Here is a 27,074-nt window from a genome sequence, read left to right as displayed (position 1 = left end):
TGTTGATATTAGGGAATATTTGGCTGTGTGTGAAATGATGCGGTTATAGTAGAGTATATTTTTGCTCTGGGTGTAATGTTTGTATGGGAAATTCATAAATTTGGGTAAAATTAGTAGCTTGAAATGATAAAAAGTTTTAATAAATTTGTACCATCAACTGCATCATTTCTACCCCCAGGTCCTGTGCGATCCTCCTCTTTGACACCAGGTGCTCTGCTGGATGGAGGCCTTGGAGTTGAGGGAGGCGTGGGAATTGTTGGAGGTAGTGTAGGAAGCTGTGGTGGTGTTATGGGGTCCGGTGGTAGTGTTGGAGGTGGAGGAGTATTAGGACCAGGTGGGAAGTCATCTTCCACGTCCGGTGGAGGCTGCAGCAGCGGCAAACGCAGTAGTGCTTTGAGTCGCGCCAGCAGCTCAAGCCTTGCTGAAGGTGGCCGAAGTCCAACGCCGAGGTCTCAACCCCCTACTCCTAGGTAATTATAACATTTTTATTGATCGTTATTGTATTGATTTCTGTCATTTTTATCAATATTTTGTATTATTTTTTTAGTAAAAGCTATTTTACTGGTTAATGTAGGTTTACGTTGATAATTTTCCATACCACTCCAGCTTTTCCCCAAATTGGATTTTTCTCTTTTATGCACTATAAGTTACATGTACTTTCATTATGTCGATGAATCTTGTTCTCTTCCTCCCCCTCCCTGCTTGCATGACATTCTTTCCTCTGACTCACTCTTGATTTAGTATAAGGAGCATCAATAAATAGGGATGGGATATCTATTTTTTGGCTCTATCAAAACAATTTTTTAGTCTTTCCTATCTATTTGCTTGCATTGTACATCCTATTTCTGTCTCAGTGGTAAAAAAGGTGCCCTCATTGAAATCTATTGTCTAAAAATGTTCTTTTGCGAGAATTTACTAACTCACTTAGTTTTCACCTCCATTCTTCATTATACGACAGCTGTTCAAAAAGTATTGGGCCTTCTGTCCTTCTGCGTAAATGAATGAAGCGCTGGCAGTCAAGCTTAGTGGGGATATGGAGGGGACTGTCATGCATGCGCCCATCTAAATAGCGAAACCAGGCAAAGCCATTAATGTGCCCTCCTCAAATTTTAATTTAGTTGGGCCCTCTTCACTTCTATAGCGTTGAGGTGTTTTTCCCCGTCCCATCCCTTCCAAACCTATCCTACCCCAGAGGTGTCGACGGGCTCCTATCGCAGCGGCGCCTCTTTCTTTTTTCCTTCCTCTCAAGCCCCTCCCCAGGTGATCGGGCGTATAAGCCTCTGACTTGGTTCCCTGCCCCGGTGTGTTGTATCCCTGAAGGGCTCCCCTTGAGCCCTCAATCCGTTTGTCATGCACGTGCATGCACTGTTTCACGTCATGACAAAGCTTCAGTCAGCCTAGTGGAGTAGACCTCTCTGTTGTGATCGACGGTTTTTATCAAGTTAGCCAGAAATGAAAGAAAATTTTTAGCAGCTTTACTGTGTTAAATTTTGCCAAAAGCTTGGCGATTTTCAAGTGGAAACAAAAAGAGTGGTACAATCAATTCAAAAATTGTCAAACGTCAGTGGAAAGTGAATCACGTTCAGGCAGGTCAAGTCAAGGTCATGTTGGCAGCCTTCTTTGACTCCAGCGGAGTGGTGCATCATGAGTATGCACCACACAGCCAAACCATCCCAAAAGAATACTATCTTGAGGTTCGTCGTTGCCTACGTAATGCTGTGCGGTGCAAACAACAAATCTGTGGGCAACAAAAACTTGGCAGCTCCATCACAACAATGTACCTGCCCACTCTGCACATCTAATTCAGAGTTTTCTCTTAAAAAATAACACTCCTCTGGTTTGCCAAACTCTGCACTCCCCTGATATGGCTCCCTGCGACTTCTGGCTAATTCCTATGCTGAAAATGTGCCTGAAAGGAGCTCAATTTCAAGAAAGAGAAGACATTAAACAGAATTAGACGACCAAGCATTCCAAAAGATGCCTTCCAGAAATGTTTTGAACAGTGGCAGAAGCAGTGGGAGAAGTGTGTACATTACCAAGGAAACTACTTTGAAGGGGATTAGAAGTTTGTAGCTCAAGTTCAAAAAATGCACTTTTAATTAACGAAAGTCCGATACTTTTTGAACAGCCCTCGTATAGTGTAGTAATAAAGTAAATTCAAGTTACTGAAAAAAGGAGAGATATTCATGAAGTTGAATTGACTAAGAATTCATTGTGTCTTAATTTGTTTTATTTAGGTATATTGTGAATTCTATTATTAAATGTCGTTAACCAAGCCCAGATACAATTATTGATGATTTTGAATCATTTGTATTATTGCATCATCATATTTTTCAGATCTCAAGCTGCTACACCGCATAAATATAAGAAAGGAGATGTTGTCTCTACTCCATCTGGTATTCGAAAAAAGTTTAATGGTAAGCAGTGGAGGAGGCTGTGTTCAAAAGATGGTTGCACCAAGGAGTCTCAAAGAAGAGGCTACTGCTCAAGGCACTTAAGTCTGAGAGGTGCTAATCTGCGATCATCATCAGGAACGGGAACCTCTCCTGCTACTTCAACTCCATCCACTTTCCATAGGTAAGAGTGATAAATATCACTTTTTAATACTTTTCTTTCCATGAAGAATATGATATTTGGATGATGATTAATGAATAGGGAATAACTTAATACAGTGAAACCTCGATATAACGACACCCCACGGTGCACTAATAAACACTCGCTATAGCGAATTGTCGCTTTACCGGAGGTGGAGCAAATAATAGACAATATACCTGTTGCGAACAGATATACAGGAACAGGAGTGGTGCGGCGACAGATAAACATCTATCCGATAAACGTAAGCATAAATCCAGACGAAAGGCGATGTTTTTTTGCATCACTAAATTTCCTTACTCAAATAACGACCAACTATTCGAACAATTTATAAGCTCCGCACTGAATAAAAATCATGCAAAGCATTGTTTCGTCAATCATTATATTTATCGAACGACAGTTTACCACATAAATTTGAGACTGAGCACTCCATTAACTTCATTTCTAACAGATCGCTAGCAATTACAGAGGTTAAGGAGTCTTCATGAAAGTCTTCCGGTGGTAAAACCCTCGCTATGGCGAGAGCCAACACCGAAAGGGTCTCGTAAAAACGAATTCTTTAACACGCTTATTATAGGGTCAATTGACGGTGCATCGGCTATCTCTCGTAATAGCGGGGGTGTCGTTATAGCCCGTACTCGCTTTAACGAGGTTCCACTGTATGTTCATTGCCAACTGCAGTGGAAGTCCGGTTTTACGAGTGCTCATAATCCCTCGGAAATTACTTGCAAAACTGAGCGCTCATTGTATCCGAAGCCGTTGAATAAACTGGCCAAAGTCCCGTAATCGTTCGTATTTATGGTTTTTCTTTTGTTTCCGCAGTATTTAACAAAGTAAAACAGCCTAAGAGTCATTATCAGGCACAATCTAATTGAGTATCAACATAGGTATTTAAAGAAAGAAACTTTTCAATTTTATAAAATATTAATTAGCCAGTTTCGGTGATTTTATTCCCATTCTTGTATTTTTTTGATCGCCGAATGAAGCTGTTAAAACAGTGTCACTAGTCTCAATCATATGTTTGGTATGAGGTGGATGTTTGTGGATAATTTTGCGAATACATCATGCCGACTATCAGTTTTGTCAATTTTCGAATCTTTAACCAGTACATCAGTTGGAAAATTGGCCGAAAGGTTCAGTGAAATATGGCATGATTTGATGGTCAAAGATATTTCTCCCTATTGGAAATTAAGTCAGCTTTCATCTTGAACATCGCACCATTTATGGGCAGTCCTGCAGACCTTTGTAGACAAAACCACTTGAATAGCGCAGATTCCATTTGTGGTCCCATGCCATTAATGCTTTTGGCTGCTAAGGGTTCCTAGTTCATTCACTACTGCACGAATTTTATATTTTTTTAATATTGTGAACAACTTAAATGACAAGAGATCAAGCCACCTCCTGATATCAGTCTTTAAAATCCAGCTACTTTCGCACTTGTCTATAATTTTAATTTTGGTATTAAGACCCAAATATTGATGGAGACTTTCGCGGGGTGGTGCAGCATGCGTAGCAAGGTTTCCGGGTTGACCTCCGCGTCGATTCATCTTCAAGACGACAGTTTCGCCGGCGTTGCAGCTAGCGTCTTCAGGTACGAAGTATCGGATGCAGGTTTTTTGCCCGAAAGCGCAAAAATCATCGCTATAGAAAAACATTACTTTCCACGACTCATACGAGAGGCAATAGAAATCGCGAAAACATCCACTTTCAACAGGGAGGACAGCTATTCGCTCTCAAACACATGGAAGAGACTCTTACCCACGGACCAATCAGAACGCACCTAGCCCAAACCAAGGCCTATATAAGACGGGCAAAAAACCTGCATCCGATACTTCGTACCTGAAGACGCTAGCTGCAACGCCGGCAAAACTGTCGTCTTGAAGATGAATCGACGCGGAGGTCAACCCGGAAACCTTGCTACGCAAGACCCAAATATGTACGTTTCCCGGACATAATGCACTCGCGCAAACAACCTTACACTACTATGCCCCTAAGACTGAAAACATATACTCCGCCACTCCAAGTGAGTAAGATCCACCCCTTACCCACAGCCCAACTGTCCTTTGTCGTGTGATTGTTTTCAGCAAATTTTATTTTAATTTATTTCTTCACCGCCAAAAATAACTCCATTGCCCTTTTGTGCTGGGGTTTTTAACTTAACAATCGGACATACATGAACATCCATGCCCTGGATTGGGGCAACCTACCCAGGCGGGATTCAAACCTGCGACCTCTTGTGTAGTAGGCGAGGACATTACCCCGCCACCACCGAGTCCGGTGAATTCAATGTATTAATGGGCTTCCCAATAGATGGTGAATATCAAACATTGAATCAGAATTGTTTTTGTTTTCCATCAAATTCAAAGTCTTAGTCTTCTCCTTCTTTGTGTCATCCAAGGCTTCCTTGGATTTGATAGAATATGACCAAATGGATGGATTCTTGGGAGGGTTCTTGTGTTTTCATGAGTTTTATTTATATAACATTCACTCTTGGTGCACTATGGAAAAATATATAGTCTAATCACTTGATAATGCTCATGATTCAGGGGCCAAGTCGGTGGTAGTGGCGGGGGAGGAGGCAGTGGAAGTGCTGGAGGTCCTGAGGGTGAGGATACATCCAGAGATTCAGAAACTACATCACCTCTGTACTCTGAGCGGCGCGTTGCTGGGAGATTTGATCGTGATGAAACAGAAGCTGCAAACATGCTGGGTAAGCAGATCGATTCCCAATCTAAGTTTGTGTTAAAACTGCTATGTGTAGAAGAGTGCTAGATGTAGATGGTACAATATCCTTTGCTCATACAATAGAACTTGGTTAGTACATTCCCTTTTTAGCACGTTTTCCTCCTTAACATGGCAATTTCTCTCAGTCCCGATACCATCCAAACATAATACAGTTAAAACTATTTGGTTAGTACGTTTTAAATAGTGGCACTTTCCTGGGTAGTACACTCGATTACTTGCCATGAAGCAACCCAGAAGTCGCTTCTTAGTTTCTTCTGAAGGTCGAATTTGTAAGTTCTTTTATTATTATCATCCCATCGTTATTGACCTCCTTACTTTCATCCCACACCTCTCTTTCTATGACCATTATGCATCGATGGGATGGGGATGTGCATCATCACTTGACAGGTGTTGCTGGAGCAGACAATGCTTTGGATATCTACGCGAAGCTTAATGCAAAAATACTTTATCTCGGCACGAGATATAGAAAGTAGACTACATTGGACAAATTTTTGAAGTAAATTTAAACTGTAAAATATAAAAATGTGCATGCAATAATCTTTAAGTGCATTATTAATCGTCATATCAATGTTGATATATATTAATCAATATAAAAATTGGTATGGTTTCATTCCATAAACGAATGCATAAGGCAGTTGCTGTGATTTATGGTTTAAAAAGTTTTGTCAATTTTTATGGTGTTTAATGCAATCAAGTGATATACTCATAGTTATCGTCGTATTCCTCAAGTAAGCTGTGAGAAAGAAGAAATTACTTAACTTATCCTCTTAAAACATATACATGACTAATCATAGGAGAGTGACGCCATTTTTATGTAATTGTCTCAGGGAAATCTATGAAACATTGTGATTTTGATTCATATGGTACTGTTTTTGCAATGCAGTGCTGATTTTCTTGATTTTCAATGTGAAAAGAGTTCAGGAAGGCGATCATACGAGAACTTCCTAGAGTAATTGTTATAATGACGTCTTTTCTACAGAGTGCAATTACCCCAACTGCTATTATCTACATGCCTTGTTAGCACATTTTCCTGGATCGCATTTTCATTTTTTGTGGTCCCTTCAGAAACATACTAAACAAGTTCTACTGTATCTTCATTCCAACATTTCATCTCACCATCAAATGAATTTGATATTGTACAATGGCCTAAATGTTTCGGTCATGCCATTAAGAAAACGTAAAAATCCATTGTTCATTTTGAATTGCTTGGTAGCCATCTTTGAATATAAGTCACCAGTTGGGAAATTAGTAATGCAGTTGTCGGAAATAGTAATTTAGAGTTACCCTCTGTTTCAAAAATTTTCAGATTTGTTCAGTAAGTTCGTTATGCCATTGTGTAATGCATTGAATTTGCTCTGAAATTTCTTTAATTGTAAGAGTTCTTTTCATAATCAAAATTTTCAGTTTCTCTCGGAGGATCTCGGTCAGCCACTCCAGCATTCCCGTCATCCCCTCAACCTCATCCTCCCAGAGGAGTCGTGTCATTTGCTCCTGGAGGTGGAAGGCCTGCAACTTCATCTTCAGCAGCATCAACATCTCCACCGCCCTCATGCCTGCTCCTATTGCCCAGCAGTAACACTCCAGGAAGGGGAGGGGGAACCAGTGGGACCTCTCCCCAAAATGTTTTCGTTCCGATCGCTCGTCCTCACAGGCCTCCCCCGAGAAGGCCTCCTGGCAGCACAGAAGGAAACGCAAGTAGTGTGAGAGGGTGGCAAGGAGCAGAGGGTGCATCCCCACAGCACCACTTTGTTGTAGCGTCGTGCCAACAGCAAACACTAATCAGGTTAGACAAAATGGTGTTATTTTGAAGTTCATAAATTGCAAGAATCGTGGAGCATACCAGTTTCAAGTAGCCACAGCCTTATGCTGAGTCCTTGTTGATCATAGTATAGGTATAGAACTTAGTAATTTCTCCTAAAATTATCCTACTTTGCTCTTGTACCACTTGAAATTGAATGAGGTATTTTTCGAATGTTTGAAAATGCTAATAAATGGATTGGAAATACAACTGTGATTTATGTTTACTTTATATTTTTTACTTCTTGGCAGTAACTTTTTTGCACCATTTCTTATAAATGGTGTGCCCAACATAGAGCATCTGATCATTCACTCATATACATAACCTCTCATTCAAAAGCACCACCAAGTATTTACAAGGGTTCATAAGCCTGTGAATTGCAAGGTTAAACTATGAATAAACCATACTCTCAGCTGTGGAAGTGACAGATTTACATTATGAGTATATTTAGTAATTGCTGTGTGTAATGATTGTTGTCTTTAATGTGTTTCATTGATGGATTACTTTCAGGCCTGAATCGGTACGCCCTGTGGGACCTGTTCGCCTTCCAATTCGTGATCCTCCTCCTCCCGAACCTCCTTCTCCTCCTCATCCCTCAGTACCTGCTGTTTTACCCTCTGGGGTTGCTACGGGTGTGATAAGAATATCTCCGAGCCCATCAGCATCAACATTACATTCTCATCTTGTATCAGGATTAAGGCATCCATTCCAGGAGACGTCAGTAGTTGGACGACATCATTTACAACAGCCCACGTTGCAGCAACAAGAGGAGGCTGTTGAAACTGTTTCGCAACACCAAAACCACCTTGCTGAGGTGCGCCATCAATTGCGGCAGCTCACTGACAATGAGGTAGCTGCCAAGCTTTAACTTATTTAGTTCTTTGGTACTTCCCTAACCATAATTCTATATTATTACAGCAACACTTATATTTCATGTTATTTTAGTGATATCAATATATTTTGCTCTTGCTCACCTCTACTACCAACCTTATTTTTTCATGCTTTAATTTTACAAAGTCTACATTTTGGTCCCTCTTGATTGGGTGAAGTCTAAGTTTTACTGTAATTGTTGTGTGGTGAGATTACATCATTAATTTAATTTTTCAAGTCTTGTGAAGGGGAATGTAATTCATGTTTTTAGTAGAGATGGGTCGAATAGCAGATTTCTCAAACTCGAATATCGAATTCGAATATTAAATCATTGCTCGAATATTCGAATACCTCGAATTTCAAATGCCTCGAATACTAGGATTTCACAAAGCATATTATTTCTTTAAGCTTCTTATTTCTTACTAAGTTTCTATTTCCCTTGATGAATGTATAAATAAAAAGTTATACAGTGGAACCTCGATCTATCGTTTTTCAGGGGGGACGAGAAAAACAATAAATGCGGGAATGTTTGACTAGGTTGCCTATGCAGCAGGAAACCCAGGATTTTGGCGAGTAGTTAAGATTTCCTTTAAAGGATTCAATCCGGAATTTAGCTGATTAATGGAATATTTTAATTTTATGGAAATAATTTGGGCTTTTAGTTGGTTCAACTAACATCTCTTTCAAATATCCTAAGGGGACACACCACCTTGCAAAAAAATTATTTCATGCCGTCTCTGCATTTACACAGCTACGATGGCTTTCTGTCTGATGTATATGTACATTCTTATCGAATTCAATTGTTGAGGCCTTCACTTTGTAGAATTCCATATTTAATGTTTGGAAAGGAAATTGCTTAGCTTGTGTGTTTTGTAGAAAAGCTAAGCAATTTCCTTTCCAAACATTAATTATACATTCTTATCTACCAAATGCCATTTCAGCGGCACGCCCATCTGATACTCGGCTTCATCCAACTTCTTATTTTCAACAGGTAGCTCACTTTACCCCCTCTCCTAATGTCAAGTGCTAGCGGACAATCTGAGGCATTTTGCAAAATACATGCACTTCTCCACCGAATTTTCTTCAATTATTTTCAGTCCATCTTTGGAAGTTCTCACGAGATAAGCAGATAAATTCAAATTGCTAGCGGGGTGAAACCAAATATCCTGAGAAAATATCCCTTCGACTGTGACAATAGAGATGTATAGCATAACTCATAAATTGTAACTTGATATATGTTTTCGAAAAAAAATACCGCATCAACTTCCAAGAAGCTCAGTTGCGAGGATATCGAGTTTCGCCAGAATGCTAAGTCTCCGTCGTATTTTGACATTTATTTCTTTGCGTAAAATGCTTAAATAAACTCAGAAATACGTCGTGTTTGGTCTTATTCTTTTTGAAATTGCGCGAATATTACTAATATTTCAATCCAATAAAGGTGTGGTATCAACTGACGAAAGTCACTGTTAGACACCTTTTGTGCTAATATATGACTCATGCAGTGGTTGACCTCCAAAGAAATGGGGAACTTCGAAGCTGGTAGGAAAAAAAAGGTCAGTGGGGAAGAAAAGGGAGGGCCCGAAACACGTTTATATTGTTCTCGTGTAACTTTGTATTTTTTCGAAGCTAAGGTCTTCGTAATATGATCCCTGCACGAGCTGTGACCTTTTTTCAGTCCCATTAACTTTGGAATAATGAGAGTTTACTGTACAGACTTTTCTCCAGAAAAATAAATTTCAAATGAGTTGCCGTGATAAACTTGCTGTGTTAAGTTTAACTGAATCAAAGCTTGAGTAATGTTATTTTCCTGTGAAACGGAGCCTGTAGTAATTTGATGCTTGGCAATGTTGAACAAAATTAATTTTTTTTCCTTCTTACTTGTCTTAATAGGGTGGTAACCTGCCAATGGTGCCAAGATCCCAAAGATTGCCAGTGACAGTTCAGCCACTGCACGAGGAGGAAGTCATCGTGACCAAGAGAGAACCATCTCCCATCCCTGATCACCATTCACATTCCTCGGCTTTCTCTCCCGCTGCCTCTGTGGTTGATGTGCAGCAGAGTAATGTTGTGTTTGGTGGTGGAGGGACATCTACTGTAGCCACTGTGGAGAGCACCATTCTGCAGCAAGCTCTTGGGGGTTCTGTGGTTACTGCTTCAAATGAAGGGCCTCAAAGGGAAGAAACAGCTGTGATATCCTCTGTGCAAGCCCCTACTCTCATCTGTACTCCTCATTCCGGCCTTGTTGCTGTGAGTAATATTTATCCCTCTCTTCATTTTGGTCTATTTTTTTGTAGGGATGAGGTCATATGTTTTAAATATAAATTCATGTTTTTATTGTTGAAGAGATGAATAGATATCTCCAAGTTCACATTGAACCAAAGGATTAGTTACCATCTCATAAATCAGGGTGTCCACTTGCTTGAAAACCTAGGAAAACCTGTATTACTCAGAGAGTTTGTGCCCTGGAAAAATCTGTTTTTGATGCAAGCAGCATCCAGCGAAAACTCAGTGCATTGCTTTCTCACTACGCACCCTAAGCAAAACACAAAATTACACCCATGCCTCACTTAGCACAATTTCGATATAGTGCAAATTCATTCCTCGGGGAAACATCCCAACGCTGTGTAGCCTAATCAAATAGCCTTTAATACCCTCTTGATAAAATGTGAGCTAGTGCTAAGTGCATACAAAATTACTCTCATTTTACGCATATTAATAGTATTGCTTGCCTCATATTTTATTATCTTTTTATATATTTATCGAAATCCATTGCTATGCAATGGCCAAAAACACTACCCGTCATGCGTATTGATAGCCGACCTACTGAAGTAATTCATCTCATCTCCTTAATTGAATAATATCAGTTAATTTAGATCATTAATTAAGTTCAGAGTTAGTGGAAATGAATTTTTTGAGAGCAATAAGGTTTGACACATCATTTTTGCCGTCATAAGTTATCGGGTGAATTGACTACCACGTAAAGGGTCCACTTGTCCAACCTACAAGGTCATCAGACAGCAGAGGCCCAGTTACATATGAATAGCATCAATGCGTTAAAGGTCTCGAGAGAGAGTCTCAAACACATTGGCTTCTTTCCTTCCCAGCAGCTGTAGGCCCTCTGTCTCTGGAATACAGTGCGGCAGTTGTTCAGCAGTAGCAGGTGATTTTGATAGAGGCATACAGAGTAAAAATCAAGTGAACAATGGCAAAAAATATGAATGCAGATAGAAAAGTAAAGGAGTTATTAAGGAAAAGCATAAATCCAGAAGAGAAAGTGATCACTTGCTTTGAAAATAGAGAGCGGCAAAGCGATATTGCGCATAAGTTTTAAGCTCACGACATCAACGCAGTCCGCACTACTATTCTGAATAAAGACGAGGTTAAAATGTCCGTGACATCAACTTTAGCCAAGCGGTCAACACGTACGCGAAGTTCATTGCTTGAAAAAACAGAAAGACTTCTAATTACCTGGATTTATAATAAATGGTTGAATGATGTCCCTCTATTACAGGCAGTTATTTGTGCAAAACCTGTGGCTTTATTTGAAACTATAAAATAAGATGAGGGTGATGATTGCTCCAAGACATTTAGTAGAAGCTCCTGTTGGTTCCAGAATTTTAAACTTGGAGCTGGTGTCTTAGTGCTACGATATCAACTGAATCTACAAGTGCTGATTGCACAGTTGCCGCAACATTTTCTGATGAACTCCAATCTGTGATTGAGAGTGGATCCTTTCCCCCTCAACTAGTTTTTAATGTCGACTAGACAAATTTTTTAGAATAGAATGCAATCTTGTTCATTCATTTTAAGGAAGATAAACCTGAATTAGGTTTCAAGGAATTTACAGACCGTTTCACGTTGCTGCTTGATGGTAATGGACTTAAAAAAAAGACAGTTATGATTTATCATTCACTAACTCATCAAGCAATGCAATGGTATTCAAAGTAGCATTTTTCTGTTATTGGGATGAGCAGCAAAAGTGCCTGGGTGAGACAAGAATTGTTTTAGACTGGTTTGAAAATTCGTCAACTGCTGGCAATGCATTACAAACCCCTGAGATAGCATGCATTTTTTCCTGGATGTTAGGCCATCAACTCAAAAAGTGGGAATTTCAAAAGCACGTACAAATTTATTTTAACGAGAATAAACGTCTTTTAATGCATGCCTACTATCTTTAAAGGTATTTTTAACTATAAATGTTTGTATAAATAAGATCTTCTAAGGCTATGAATAGGAATACAGTAAATTCCGGTTATTACGCGCCTCACTTTACCGCGATTTCGGATATACCGCGGGTCTCACCATGTCCCCCAAAATTATTAAATTGACCTTTTTTTTTGAGGTAGGTAACTTTGTGGCGAATTTTATCTCGGCGTGTCTACCGATGCGTCGCATCGGCGCTACTTCAAGCGACTGTATTAACGCGGTTGGCGACGTATTTCATACATTGTTTCGTAGCCATAAAAAAAACTCGGTAATTCCTGATCGGTCATTGTGTCTTGTGAACTCAAGCTGAAAAGTGTGTTGCACGGCTATAATAATTTTCGAGATTCAGGGAGATTGAGATAATTCTCTTTCGTACGTTCGCACCGCAGCGCTCAAACCAAGGTAGGTACTCAATGCCCACAGGCTTCGAGCATTTAATGATGAATGAGCTGTTTTACCTTTGTCTTAGGCTTAATATTAATATGAAAATTACTTTTTTACGAAAATTTTCATTGATTTTAGGGTAAAAACGATGTCTGCCGAAAGGAAAACTTACACAATTAAAGAAAAGTTGGGCATAATCGACAGAGTGAAACGCGGTGATTCAAAATCAAGTTTATTCAGGGAGTTTGGTGTTCCTAAAGGAACTATTCGTGGTTGGATGAAAGAAGAAGAGAAATTACGATCATTTGTTGATAAAAGTGGATGACGAAATAGGACTTGATAGAAAAAAGGCCAGATTGAGTGCTGCTGGTGATGTGGATGAATGTTTGTTTACGTGGTTTGTTCAGAAGCGCAGTGAAAGTGTTCCATTATCCGGTCCTCTTTTACAAGCACAGGCAATTAAATTAAATAAACAAATAGGTGGTGCTCATGATTTTGTTGCTTCTGCTGGCTGGCTATCGAGGTGGAAAATTCACCACGGGGTAGCGCAAGTTAACATGCAAGGAGAATCTCGTTCCAGTGACAATGAAGCAGCTAGAGAATTCTGTGGGACTTTACGCAAGATGATTGATGAACGTGAGTACACTGAAGAGCAATTGTATAACTGCGATGAAACCACTCTCTACTACAGATTGCTTCCAACAAAATCACTTGATATTAAGAAGTCGGCAAATAAATCCGGAATAAAAATGAGCAAAGAAAGAGTGACTTTATTACTGTGCGCTAACAAATCAGGAAGTCACAAGTTAAAACCTCTGTGTATTGGTAAAAATTGAAGTCCTCGGTGCTTCAAGCACGTTAATATGACAGCACTACCCATAAATTACAAAAACAGTCAGAATGCCTGGATGGCTCGAGACATTTTTTTATCTTGGTTCAATGAAGATTTTGTTCCATCGGTTAAGAGCCACTTAAGATCAAAAAAGTTAGAAGAGAAGGCACTACTTCTGTTAGATAATTGTCCGGCCTATCCGTCTTCTGAGCTCTTGATATCGAGGGATGGCAAAATAGTGGCTTCGTTTTTACCAAAAAATACGACAGCTCTTATTCAGCCCATGGACCAAGGGATAATCAGAGCATTTAAAGCCCACTATCGGCGGGAATTGCTCACTAGTGTCATAAATTCAGAACTGCAGTTACAAGAATATCTGAAAACAGTCACCCTGAAGAACATGGCTTATAATATTGGTTTGGCATGGAAGAAAATAACTTCAGCTACAATCCTAAATTGCTGGTCAAAGTGCGAGTATACAGCGGGCGATAGCATGGAAGACGAAGACGAGTTTTTGGGTTTCACGGAAGAGGACGCACATGAAGCTTCAGATGTTCTTTGTAATAAAATATTTGTGAGTGATCTCGAGGCCGGGGTCAGCGAAGACGAGGAAACTCCTGTATCTGCTTATAAGAGTGACGAAGAAATTGTGGCTGCAGTCCTGAGCCGTGCAAAAACAGCTGCATCATCGGAAGATGAGAGCGAGAATGAAGAAGACGAAAGTGAGGTCGAGATGCCAAAAATTGGCCATTTACTACATAATATAAGTGAATTGATGAATTGGTTGGAGGGACAAAGTGATTGCGATAGTATTCATCTGTTGCACTTGCAAAGCATAAAAAATTACATGACAAAGAAACGCCATCAACTATTGTGGCAAAAGAAAATATCCAAGTACTTTAGTAACTCCCGTTAAAGTAAAGCGTCTAAATCATAAAATAAATATTTTAATAATGTATTACGCAAATAAATTGGCTATAAAAATTATCTTTTAGGGTTTTTTTATTGCTTCCCACGCAGTTTCCCGTAATAACGCGGTTGTCCGATAACGCGGATGTAAACTATGTCCCCCTAGACCCGCGTTATAACCGAATTTTACTATATATATTAGGGATGGGTCGAATAGTAGATTTCTCGAATTCGAATATCGAATTCGAATATCAAATCATTGCTCGAATATTCGAATACCTCGAATTTCGAATACCTCGAATACTAAACGATGAATGTGAAAATGTTTGACTAGGTCGCTTATGCAGCAGGAAACCCAAGATTTTGGCGAGTAATTGTGACTGCCTTTAAAGGATTCAAACAGGAATTTAGCTGATTAATGGAATATTTTAATTTTATATATACAATAGGGTAGTTTCCTTCATTAAAGAAAATGAAAGGCATTGATTGTGATTTGTTACCCACCATTGGTGTATTCATAATATACAAATTATTTGGTTCTAGAAATACCGGTTTAGACCAATGGCAATGGTCAATTTTATCCTCATTTGAAAAAGGCCAGATTGGCACCCATGTAATGCCACTCCAGTTGACATCACAGGGACCTATTTTCTACACGAGGGGATAGGAGTTTATATCGTCTAAGGTTACCAATGCATGCATGAGGCACAAAGATAAGGGAAACATGTCTTAATAATCACTTATTAAAACTGGCTGTGGTCGGAAAGTTTTCTTCGCTTGATAAGGTATTAATAATCCTTATTTTAGCCAAGCGCTACCAGCTAGCATGGTACTCGGCTACCTGATAGCATCCTGCGTCGTGTTAGCGCTCAGAGCCTCGCCCCAAGGTCACCTCACTCGCGGCAGCGGGAAGCAGAACGACGTCACGCGGAGTTTTTCATTCCGGCATTCATACTTACCCGTCGCGTTTTCGCGCGCTTGAAAATTTTCACTTTTAATTTAATCGCGAAAAATAGATATCGTCTTATAAAAATCTAGAATCGTTAAATACGTACTCCAGGAGTATTAATATTTCAATTGAGGCTATAAAAAATAATAGGAGAGCACCGTATTTGAGCATTACGCCAAAATGCTAAGCCTCCGTCGTATTTCTTCGTCTTTCCGGCATTTATTTTTCTGCGTAAAATGCTTAAATAAAGTCAGAAATATGTCGTGTTTGGTCTTATTCTTTTTTAAATTACGCGCTTATTACTAATATTTCAATCCAATAAAAGCGTAATATCAATAGCCGAAAGTCATTGTTAGACAACTTTTGGGCTAGTAGATGACTCATGCAGCGGTTGACCTCCAGAAATGGGGAACTTCGAAGCAGGTAAGCAGAAAAAGGCCAGTGGGTGAGTAGAGGGGGGGCGTGAGACACGTTTTTATTGTTCTCGTGTAACTTGATATTTTTTCGAAGCTAAGGTCTTCGTAATACGATCCCTGCATCCCTGCCTGAGCTGGGACCTTTTGTTTGATTTCGGAGAAGAGGAAATCGTCGGAGGGGGTGGGGCGAACGCTGAATGGAGGGGGATAGCAGATCGTGGGAAATGCGCCAATGTCACTATCCCACGGCACTGATGAGTTCCTCCATATGGTAGTTTCATCTCCTGGGGAAGAAGGGTGAAACGCGATTCTTATTTTCCGGTAACTTGATATTTTTTTCGAAGCTGAGGTCTTCGTAATACGATCCCTGGGCAAGCCGGGACCTTTTGTTTGATTTCGGAGAAGAGGAAATCGTCGGAGGGGGTGGGGCGAACACTGAATTGAGGTGGATAGCGGATCGTGGGAAATGCGCCAATGTCACTATCCCACGGCACTGAGCTTCTCCTGATGGGGGACACCTGGGATTTTCGGATTTTTTTCACCCGATCAATTTCGGTTCCCCACGTTGAACTCTATTCACCGCTCTAACCCGCGAATTTGATGTAGTTCGTCAGCTTGCCTAAAACGGCGCTGCATGCACTAAACGACTAGAGTTCTCCTCATTTTTTCGAGTCAACTACCAACGACGTGCGAGCGACAGTGTATGACGCGAAATTAAAAGTATTCGAGGTATTCGAGACGGCACCTTTGGCATAAATATTCGAGATCTCGAATATCGAATACTTTCTAGTATTCGAGGTATTCGAGTATTCGCGGATACTATTCGCACATCTCTAATATATATGTTAATTAAGAAATTCTCTACCCAGCACTTATGCTACCGGGAACGCATCCCTTTCTTCCCAATGTTAAAATGCTCTTGTATAACGCAAATTCATATAGCACAAAAACCCCAAGGAACGCATCCCTGTGAGGCATGGGTGTACATAATTTGTATTAAATGTTTTCTTGTTTTCCCCAGGAATCCAATTCCTTTAAAGTAAGCTCCTCTTCAGATAAATTTCCATTAAAAGAATTTTCTCTCGATACTCTTCACTTATTCCCATACTGAGACCTCATATGTATTTGGAATCTAGTTAGTGGAACTGTTTTGTAATGGGACTTCATTTCAAGGTCACTGCAGTCTTTATCTGGGATATTTCATGGTGTTGAATTCAAGGTCATGTTAAGATCATTTTTTTGGACGTCGTTTTGAGGAGGTAGCAAGGAGTGTCCTCTTTTGGTAGGCAATAGTATGGTGTTGTATTTTCTGTGCTGTTTTTCCTTTGTGTGTTAATATATGTGCTGAAGTTTTATAGATTATGTTAGTTTGTTGAACCTAATATCATTGGGGTAACTTGCATGTGTAATAAGTTTCTTTCATCTCAAGATGTCATTTTCATTGTTAAAATGATTTGATAAATTTTCCTTTGGGCAACAAGTTCCACCCTATGGGTAATAATCAGCCAAAAATGCTATGTTTTAGACTGAATAGTGACCTAAAAAACAAAGCAATCCGTATGGAATAGCTGGAAATCTTACGGAATTTTTAATTGATACCCAGTGGATACTGCAAATACTTTGAACCAAACAAAAATCTGTTAAGTTCGGTTTCATCAGTTTAAAACAGATTTAGGTGACCAGGTAGTATTTATTGTAGGAATTGGTTTTATATTTTGCATAGTTTTGTGCATCTAGAAATTTCAAATGCATTATGTAATATATTTATGATTATATTTAAGATCCTAAATTTGGTCATCTTATAACATCTTAAACTTCCGTGGTTGGCTTACATTGAAGGGATGCACCGATTCAAATCCCCTGAATTTCAAATCTTTATTGACAGGTGAGGCATACTGGTGAAAGAGAAGGTGGTTCTCAGATGCCTGCTCTCTATATAATACCACAGCAGAGGCAGATTCAACCATTACCTCAGCAGTCACACAATCTTCCTCCCACGACCATAGTAGCACCATCAGTTGTTCAAAGGCACACAACATATGCATCTACTGCCACATCTCCGCCCCCGCCCATCAATGCTTCGTCTCCGCCTCCAACCATCTCACGTGGGGGGGCAACGTTTGGCCCTGTGATAGTTCATCCCACTCAGCTGCTGCCTGTACTTCCTTCAATACAGAGAGAGGAGGAGGTAGAGGCCCAGGGAGAGCCAGAAGTTGAATCAAAAATCAAAGATGAAGGAGAGGAAGTTGTCACTTGTGAGTATTGTTCATTTTTCATTTATTCCTAAATTTATTATTGTAGTTTTGATGTTTGTTTAAAGTTTTAAATGAGAACCAGCATAATTTTTATTATAATTATTATTCAATGGAGATTTTTCCTTATCGAGCACTGTCATTTGACTTTTCCTAAGTATTTGCTAGTTTAAAGAATTCATGTTTATATTGTTCATTTGCATAATTTTCAAATGTTGTCAAAGCATCCTGTCATGCATTACAATTATTAAAATTAGATTTGAAATACCAAGTGGAGTTTACTTCTGTATCTTCCACTAATAATGTGACATTCATTTTGGTGTATTTGGGTTTAATGGTTACATTTAGCATTTTGGTAATTCCGACAAATTTCACCTTAAATGGTTGATTCTTCATCTCAATAGAATTAGTTGATTTATTTTGCATGTACCTATTTCTAGAATATCAGATTTACTCTGGTCTTGTATCCATGTAAGAGTTATACAAAACTGACATCAGGGATGAATATGTAAATGATGAAATTTTTTATTTTAGTCAATTTTGACTTCTTGAAGAAAGTAAAGAAATGATTAAAGGTAAAGTGAGCTGCAAGAAGAATCCACTCTGAATGTCTTACATTAATTTATTTTTTCATTTCTTATTTTTATGATTAAATCCACTTATTAATTCCTTTATGTCAGTTCTTTAATCATAATTCCTACTTACAGCTGTGGAGTCAGCACCTCAGGTGAATATCTACTCATGGCAGTCTCTGGTTCCGCTACTAACACCACATTCCTCAAGCCCTGCACCTCAGACCAATCCTTTGAGGTCCCAGACGACCAATATTAATATCAGTACCGATGAAGTTAAGGCTGAAGAGTCTGCGTCAGAGGCTCAAACCACCTTGGAAGACGAAGAAGAAGTTCCAGTGCCGGAAGTAGTAGGGGTGCGAGGAAGTGATGATGAAGATGAGGAAGAAGATGATGTTTTTGAACCTCCCCGATCTGAGGCATCAACGGCGAAAGAAGATGCTTTACTTATGTGTGGACCAATCTCAAGTATCTCTAGACCTGCTCCAAGTCTTGTTGCTAATAAGAGAAGAAGTCAGTCTCTGAGTTCTCTGCAGAGCTCAAGGGAAGGTGGAGCCAAGGTGAGATATAGAATTTGAGCATTAACTAATACAAGTAATGCATTGGTTTTGTATTTTTATTTAGTTCTGAAGCCCAGCTATTATTTAGCCAATTATACAGGTACTTAGCAAGACTTTTAGGTTTGTTAATTATTCTTCAAAGCAGTGCAAATAGTCTTGCATAAGTTGACAGGTGAGCAATAAATGAGTATCTTTAAGCATTTAGTAAGGTCATTTAATATGTATACAATTCAGTTAGTCTCTGAAGAAACTGCATGAAAAGCAAGCATTTAGCTAAAAAATTACATTTCATTGGAAAGGCATAACGTCAATTTGGCCAAATAAGTTTTCTTGGATATTACACTATTATTTATACCACTGCTTTTTTAATAACACAACCCAGGTCTCGATGAATTATCATCAGCTTCAATCGAAACCTGGGTCGTGTTATGTAAAAAAGCAGTGGTTTAAGTAATAGTATAATATCCAAGAAAACTTACAGTGGAATATCACAAAGCTAATAATTAGTTAGTGAATTTTTTTTTGCTTAGCCAAAACTTTTTTCTCGTAAATTATTCACTCAGTGATGTGAAAAATTAGAAAATTGAGTGCAAGTACATGAATTGAAAAAAAAAAATATTACAATTGATGTTCCACAGAAAGTATTTGCAAAACAAGTGGATGTGTAAAGTTGGGTTAGCAACTGTAACAATATGATTTTCAATTTGACAGTTAGAAATGTCAACATAAGTCTATATTACTATAAAATAGACATTCAGTGCCAGGTTTATGATCTGAAAAAAAACACAATGCAATGAAACATTGCTAACCACTGAGGTTTTTTTTACTGCTTTACGTTGACTGTGTTTTCTCATTTACATTTATTGAATTAATTAATGGTTATATCTTTTACTGTGAAATATTTTATCCACGTTGAGCTTAAGCTTTGGAAGCAGTTTCTTGTGTGAATAAAAATTTTATTTAGTGAATTACTCTCATAAGTATGCCTTTTCTTTTAGGGTGTATGTTCATCGACCTCAGGACCAGTGGATGTTGTAGCAGGTGACGTTGGAGTGGTTAGTGGCTCTCTATTGGGAGGATCTACAAGTGGCTCTAGTTCGGGGGCAGCAAATGTGACTGCCAGAGAACGCATCAGGCGTCCTATGAATGCATTTATGATCTTTAGCAAGCGCCACCGTGCTCTTGTGCATCAAAGGCACCCAAATCAAGACAACAGAACTGTTTCGAAGATCTTGGGAGAGTGGTGGTATGCACTTGGACCAGAAGAGAAGCTGAGGTACCACGAATTGGCCTCGGAGGTTAGTATGGTTTTCAAAATTCCAATTTCAAGGGGAACAAAATCTCATGCTTGAAACCTAAAAAGCATGTTTATGGGCTGAGGAACAAGGAATGCTGAATTTGTTTACCTTGAATGAACTTGAGAGAGTGGAAACTCTTTTTTGTGAAATTGGGTTGAAAAGAGAAGAAGGGTCTGGGTCCTTTACTAAACTGAATCATCGTTTAGAGAGTGAACATGATGAATACCTTGAAATTTGTTGTCCCATCAGGAAAATAACTCGGGGATGAAGGAAAGGATAATTTGACAATTTGAGGGAGCCTTGCCAAGATTAGACTGGCTCATTGAGGTTGTGTAGAAGGTGTTCTATATTTTTGTGCGTGTCACTGTCTATACCCATCAATGTCATCAAGAATGTATTGGTGTTTCAGAGAATTTTGTGCACACCTTCATTCAAATACAAATGCAATTTAACAATATAATGTGGAAAGTTTCGTTATGTCACAAATAACTACTAATGAGAAGAGGCATGAGAGGAATAGAGGTCTCTTTTGTAATAAAACTTCATTACAAATTATACTCCATTAAATTACCATTTGTGAAATACAGGATGTTTTGTATGCCAGTAAATGGCTGGTATTCAGCCAAACAGGTCTTCAGGTTTGTTATAATTGGACTACTTACTTAGAAAAAATTATGGAGAGAAAGAAATAGAGTAATTTTTTTTACTGATGATCCTTATTGAAATTTAATAACTATTATAACTAGTAGTATGTCGATAGAATAGCTGCTGCAGATGCATAGATAGCACAGTATGTAAACCAAGGTCAAAACTACTATGGTGTTTGTTATGCTTGTATTTTAGTCATCGAAAATTGGGCATCCCACTCTATTAGAGTAAGTAATTGCCATTCTCCTGCATTACAATTCTGCTGTAGGGTAGTATCTGATTCAAATTTATGTGAAGAACACAGGTTTTACCTTAACTTCTGTACTTTAATGTAAGTGAAAAAAATCCAAATTGAGATTACACGTAAACTTTACTTTTAGGTGAAAGAGGCTCATTTCAAAGCACATCCTGAGTGGAGGTGGTGTAATAAAGACAGGAGAAAATCTTCATCGTCTAATTCCACATCAGCAGCCAGAGGAAAGTTGGGATCTGTTGATGAACCTCAGACCCCAGGAATTGTGCCTACTGTTCCTCCTACTGTGAACATAGGAGAGATATCTTATGGTGGAACCAGTAGGGATAGTGTTTTGGAAGACAAGTCTTTGACCAGTGTGGTCCTTCCTACACCAAAGGAAGCAAGTAATGCCAGTCAAGCTTCAGAGGAGACCAGTAATGCAGCAGAAGCTGAGCCTGATGAATTCTCTGATGAAGATAAAATGGTAAATTGTAACTCTTATCATTTGTTGAAGCCAATTTTTCTATTCCTTGTACATGGGACTTAATTTTGTGACTGAATTACTTACAAGATCTTGCAATAATTGATTATTATGTATGCACGAATCTAAGAAAACTTGGTGCTGAGATGACCCTCCTTCATTGGTACTCCTAGTTGAAAAAAAATTAATTTTGAAAAATAATTACGTCATATGTCCCATTAAGATCCAACCCTTTGTCACCCAAAATTTTGAGAAGATAATGATTGGGGGTTCCTGTATCTTAAACTCATTTTTTATTTAAGAAAAAATATCTCCTTAGTCAGTTTTTTTTCTTGTGTTGGGCAATTATTAACAAAGAAGATAATAGGCATGAGCCCATCAAGGGCTAGGCTAAGAGGGTATATGAACTCCTAGCGTGACCCTTGGTGCGTTAATGTCTTTTCTTCTCCCTATCAATGATTGTGTAAGACAATCTAAAAACCATTTTCAGAGGTATATTTCCCTCTAATTTTAGTTGGCACTTGGATTTCCTGCCATCCATCACATTAATGAGATCTTGCATTGAAACTTTTGACTTTTTTATGTAATTTAGGTAATCTGTGAAGACACTGGCTCCAAGACCAATGCAAACCCGGCACCCAGCATGGAGATTGATCTCAAGTGTAAGGAGCGAGTGCGGGAATCTGATTCTGAGTCTCAGAGTGACGGGGAGCCCATTCTTCTTCTCATCGAGAACAAAGCATTTCCACAGCAGCGTTTCAGTCCCGTTTCCTCGATGTCCTCATCCACGGCAGTGGCCCCTGCTCAATCCATGAGACCAAGGCCAGGAGAAGGGCCTGCAGCTGTAACACTGCCAACATCCCAGTCAGCCACCCAGCCAATGGAGCAAGGAGGCACAGATATAACATGCAGGCCGAGGCCCATCAAAGCTGGGTAATGTGCTTCCACATTTGTTTCTGATATCAGCTCAGGCAATTTCTATACAATTTCTTTTCCCAATCGCCTAATCATTTGAATTCAAGCATCAGTGTGTGTTAGTCTCAAAGCAAGAGGACTTCATTGGTAAAAATGCAGGGTTCTTTGTGCATCCCTCTTAGGATAGATTACCATCATTTTCTGGCATGAGCTCATGACTCGTGGTTGTGTAATCTTTGTTTTCTTATTAAATATATATTAAATAATTTAAGCAAATCCAAACACTCCATCTAATCTCAATTCAAAAAAATTGTGTTAGTTGCTGATGGAAAGTTTTCTTGCACCATTATCTTATTGAATACATCCATTTATCACCTTCTCTGTTGGGTTTATGAATATAAACTGGGTGTTGGTGTACATTTTGTTATTTTTCAAGATTAGCTTAGTACAGTAAAACCTCTTTACATCGTAATGGAGGGGACCAAAATTTGGGCAATTTGATATATGGAGGTTCACTATAGAGAGGTTTTCGTGGTAGGCACCATTTTTTCATATCCTTGGGAAATGAAAGGTGCTACTGTCTTTTAAGCCATTATATTAATATATTTAAATATATAGGTATGCATAAGTGAACATATATTTACAATTTAATGGTTACACAAAGGTAAAAGTAAATTGTTCAAGAGGCCTTTTTAGAAAATAAATTAGTTAATGGGTTTGCTTAAAATTTTTTTCAAACTCTTTCGAAATAATGTTTTCAATTCCATGAGCACTTTTTAATGCCATTTTCACTGTAAATAAATCACTGGCTGTTTTCGATAATGCCTTTTGACCTAAGAAATAATTCCCTGGTCTAAGGGTTGTAATTTACTAATAGTGTTCGGAGGAAAGAACAATAGTTTTATATTTCTAAACATAATTTCTTCATCCTCGTATTTAACTGCCTGAGTTTTTTTTTATTTGTGCAGCCTAGCCAGTTTCTTCTGTTTTTCTTCGGTTGTTTAAAATAGATGTGAGAGTGAATGATGGTATTCCAAAGGTCACTGCCTTCTGCCTGTCCTCGTTGATGGCTAGGAAAATAGCTTATTATGTGGTAAAGTCAAGCAGTCGCCTTCTTTTATTTCTCGAATCCATCATCAGCCTATGATTAAGTAAGTAATTTTCATATTTTTTCATATTTATGGCAAATAATTGAAAATACTCCTTATTATATCTTTTAGAATTGATTTATCAATCTTATAACGTGTGACTTGTTAAAGATTATAAAAAAAATAAATAAACACGTGACTACCGCAAAAAAATAGACAAAAAATTGAGCGTAATTTTGAAAATTTTGTTGAATTCCCTCTCTCCAAAATACAATGCACGTAGCGTTCCGAAGAAAAACTCTGTCGAGGGCACACAGAAACGCTAGGTCTGCGAAAGGACGTGATTTCCCGGTGAGAATGCTGGGCGAACCACTTCAGAATGCGGCGGCGACGGTAAAAAATTTCATTGCCCTACCGCGTATCAGCTAATTAGCTGCCTCCTTCACCTAAAACTGCCGCGCATGGATTGATGTTCGTTCAGTATTGCTAGAAATTGACGTCCCGGACTCCCGATGGAATAGTCAGATTTCGCAGCATAAATACGCATGAATACGCAGGCAAGACATATGACTGTCGCTAAGCGCAATAAATTTTAAACTACGATCGTTCACGAAAGCATCGAAAAAATTACCAAGGCGGTAGTAAGAAAGTGCTACACCGGGAAATATGGGAATAAAATAATTGCGAAACTGTATTTGATTTATTTCAAGTCGCGGAAAATTCTCGAAATATTTTAATTTTAGAAGCGGAAGTAGCAATGCGGTCGAGTAATTCAGTCTCCATGGATGGGAGTGAAGTTAGTTGAAATATTTCCGTTAGCTAGTGATTATAGGCTGCGCTGGTCGCCTCTTTTATTAACTGAACATAGTATGTAGGTACTTACAAGAAAATAAAGCCATCAGTAAAAGAAAGCGAGTGTTATCGCGTGATTTTGACCGTGATTCGAGAGAAAACGATGTGTTCTGTCTTCATTTACCGTCACTTAATATTATTAGGATAGTTGGATGCCCTAACTAATGGTTAACGTGAAAATTATTTAAGGTGTATAAGAAAAAAATAAGCATGAAACATTTATCGCTGAAAATGTCATTCCATGTAGGTAATCGCGGCTGCATTAATGGTCTCTAGTTGTCTCGGTACGATTTGCGGAGGTAGTTAGGCCGCCTCGGGGCTGTGTTGTTGGTACGATGTATGGAGGTTTTACGAGATAAAGAGGTTCACTATATAGAGGTTTTCCTATAAATTTACATGTAAATCTGACGGGACCAGAGGGTTGGTACGAAGTATGGAGGTTTACGATGTAAAGAGGTTCACTACATAGAGGTTTTACTGTAATAGAGATTATCAGCCCTTGGTCTAGAAAATTCCTGTTATTTCTTTCTTACAGCTGCCTAAACGTCATATACCTCTTGCATTGCTTCAACCCTATTCTTTGTCAGCCCTGTAATTCTTCTTTTAGAAATCCTTTTATGCTTTCTTCAGTCATGACTCTTAGAGACCTGCTCCTTCCTCTCAAGCTATTAAATTATCAAGTCCTGAAAGCAAATAAATAATAAATTGGTGAAATATATCATCTACCTTTGTGTTATTTACTTTTTTGTTGTAATTTTAAGTAGGGAAGGAAGATATCACGTAGCTGATTGTATTGTATTGGAGGAAGGCCAGCAATATCAAAAATCACATCTGCTGACGATATTAGTCTTCTTGCAAAGATTCCTTGCTACATGATGCTTATGCCCAGTTAATTTGAAGTTTAGGGTGATCAGTTCCGATTCCTGTAGTATGTTACTGGCCAGTTTCACAGTTTTTTGTCTTCAGTGTTTTCCAAAACACCTAGAATGGCATGCATTGATGGATTTTTTTAATTTTTAGGCCACATCCTACCACCACCGAGGCAACATCAGTTACATCTGGTTTCTCTGGCCAACAGCAACACCAACAGGTTCAGCAACAACATCAAGTTCGCCGAGACCCTTCCAATACAAGTGTGGGTGGTACTCCAAGCACATACTCATACCGTTCACCTGTAAATCCCTCAGGTATCTCAGGTTTTCAGCCTAGTGGAGGTGGAGCTTTTAAGACAATGCCTATCTCCCCTAAGGTGAATAAGTCATGGGTGTACTCCAGTATAGCCACAACAGGAACCACAACCAGTGTTGCGTCTGACCGCTCAACATCCAATCAGACTATTTCTGGGAATACCACTGCTGGACAGGTGTTGTTCTCAAACAGTCCTGCAGTCACATCGTCACTGACTACTGTGGTGGAAAGTGATCCTGTTGTGGGACGTAAATCATTCGTCAATATCACTACTATTGAAAACCCATCAGCTGCGCCGACCACAACGTACGTTAGTAGTGAACAGAGTATACCAACGACTGGGATAGTTGTCAGTGCAGCCACTGTGGGTGGTGCCGTGAGTCAGCTGGCATATGTTAGTAGTGTGGGTGGTGGTCCTCCCCGTCTTGCATATGTTGGCGGTGAAGGGACTGCGGGACAATTAGCTCTTGTGGGAGGTGTGGGTGGCACAGTCAGTGGTGCTGTGGGTCGTCTGGCTTACGTCAGTGGTGGTGCCCACACTCTGACGTATGGTAACTCAAACAACAGTGCCAGTGCACCAATGGTGGTTGTGACTGGGGTGGGTGGTAGTATGGTAGGAGATGGTTCTCAGCGTACGGTACTTGGTACGGGTAGTAGTGTGCTTCAGCTCAAGCCTGCAACAGGTACTGCTCCTCAGTATTTGGGCAACAAAGGTACTGCAGCACAGGGTAAAGTAGTGGTTGGAAGGACGGGTCCAGCAACTGTTTATCGACCAGTCACTTTAGCATTTCTCAACCCAACGTCCGAGGAAACGGGTGCAACACTGACCACAACGGTGGAGGTTGGAGATGGAAGGAGTAGGGAGACAAGATTTGTCGTTCCGGCCACTTCATCCTCATTGGGATCCACTACAAGCATGGTTACCACACTGCCAGAATCATCGTCGGTAGTTGTAACATCATCATCTGTTTCTAGGTGTGTGCCACAGACAGTGATTGTAAGCAAGGTGCTTCCTCAGACTGTAGTGGTCACTTCTCATGCTGATGGCTCTGGTCATGGGTAGGTGCTCTAATCTCAACCTAATACCTAACTCAGTGCTTTTTTAATGTTCGCATCCTGTGGCTTAATTTTCCTGCTATTACTTGCAAAATATAATTACCAGTTTAATGTGAACTCGGTGCATGTACATTTCAATTAATAATTTCTATTTATTAATCACTGGGATTCTTGGCTAGTAAAGCTTCACTAATATCCTGCTAATAAATCTAATTTTGTGCGTGTGGT

At 39.2% G+C, this 27,074-nt stretch overlaps 1 protein-coding gene across 1 annotated transcript in view; it reads left to right on the top strand.

Moving 5' to 3' along the window:
• LOC124158125 overlaps positions 1 to 27,074 on the top strand; it is a 59,695-nt gene that overhangs the window by 10,244 nt on the left and 22,377 nt on the right. Inside the window, exons 4-15 of the mRNA XM_046533308.1 lie at positions 179 to 470; positions 2,338 to 2,577; positions 5,139 to 5,302; positions 6,742 to 7,120; positions 7,646 to 7,985; positions 9,896 to 10,252; positions 17,587 to 17,956; positions 18,661 to 19,085; positions 20,084 to 20,383; positions 21,412 to 21,750; positions 22,340 to 22,680; positions 25,623 to 26,849. Of these exons, the coding sequence (XP_046389264.1) occupies positions 179 to 470; positions 2,338 to 2,577; positions 5,139 to 5,302; positions 6,742 to 7,120; positions 7,646 to 7,985; positions 9,896 to 10,252; positions 17,587 to 17,956; positions 18,661 to 19,085; positions 20,084 to 20,383; positions 21,412 to 21,750; positions 22,340 to 22,680; positions 25,623 to 26,849 (4,774 nt within the window). The remainder of the gene's footprint in view (positions 1 to 178; positions 471 to 2,337; positions 2,578 to 5,138; positions 5,303 to 6,741; positions 7,121 to 7,645; positions 7,986 to 9,895; positions 10,253 to 17,586; positions 17,957 to 18,660; positions 19,086 to 20,083; positions 20,384 to 21,411; positions 21,751 to 22,339; positions 22,681 to 25,622; positions 26,850 to 27,074) is intronic.

Source organism: Ischnura elegans, chromosome 4 (genome assembly GCF_921293095.1).
Source record: "Ischnura elegans chromosome 4, ioIscEleg1.1, whole genome shotgun sequence".
In the NCBI taxonomy this organism is placed as follows: domain Eukaryota; kingdom Metazoa; phylum Arthropoda; class Insecta; order Odonata; family Coenagrionidae; genus Ischnura; species Ischnura elegans.
Note: the sequence above shows the minus strand (reverse complement) of the source record. Positions and strands in the feature narration are given on the sequence as shown.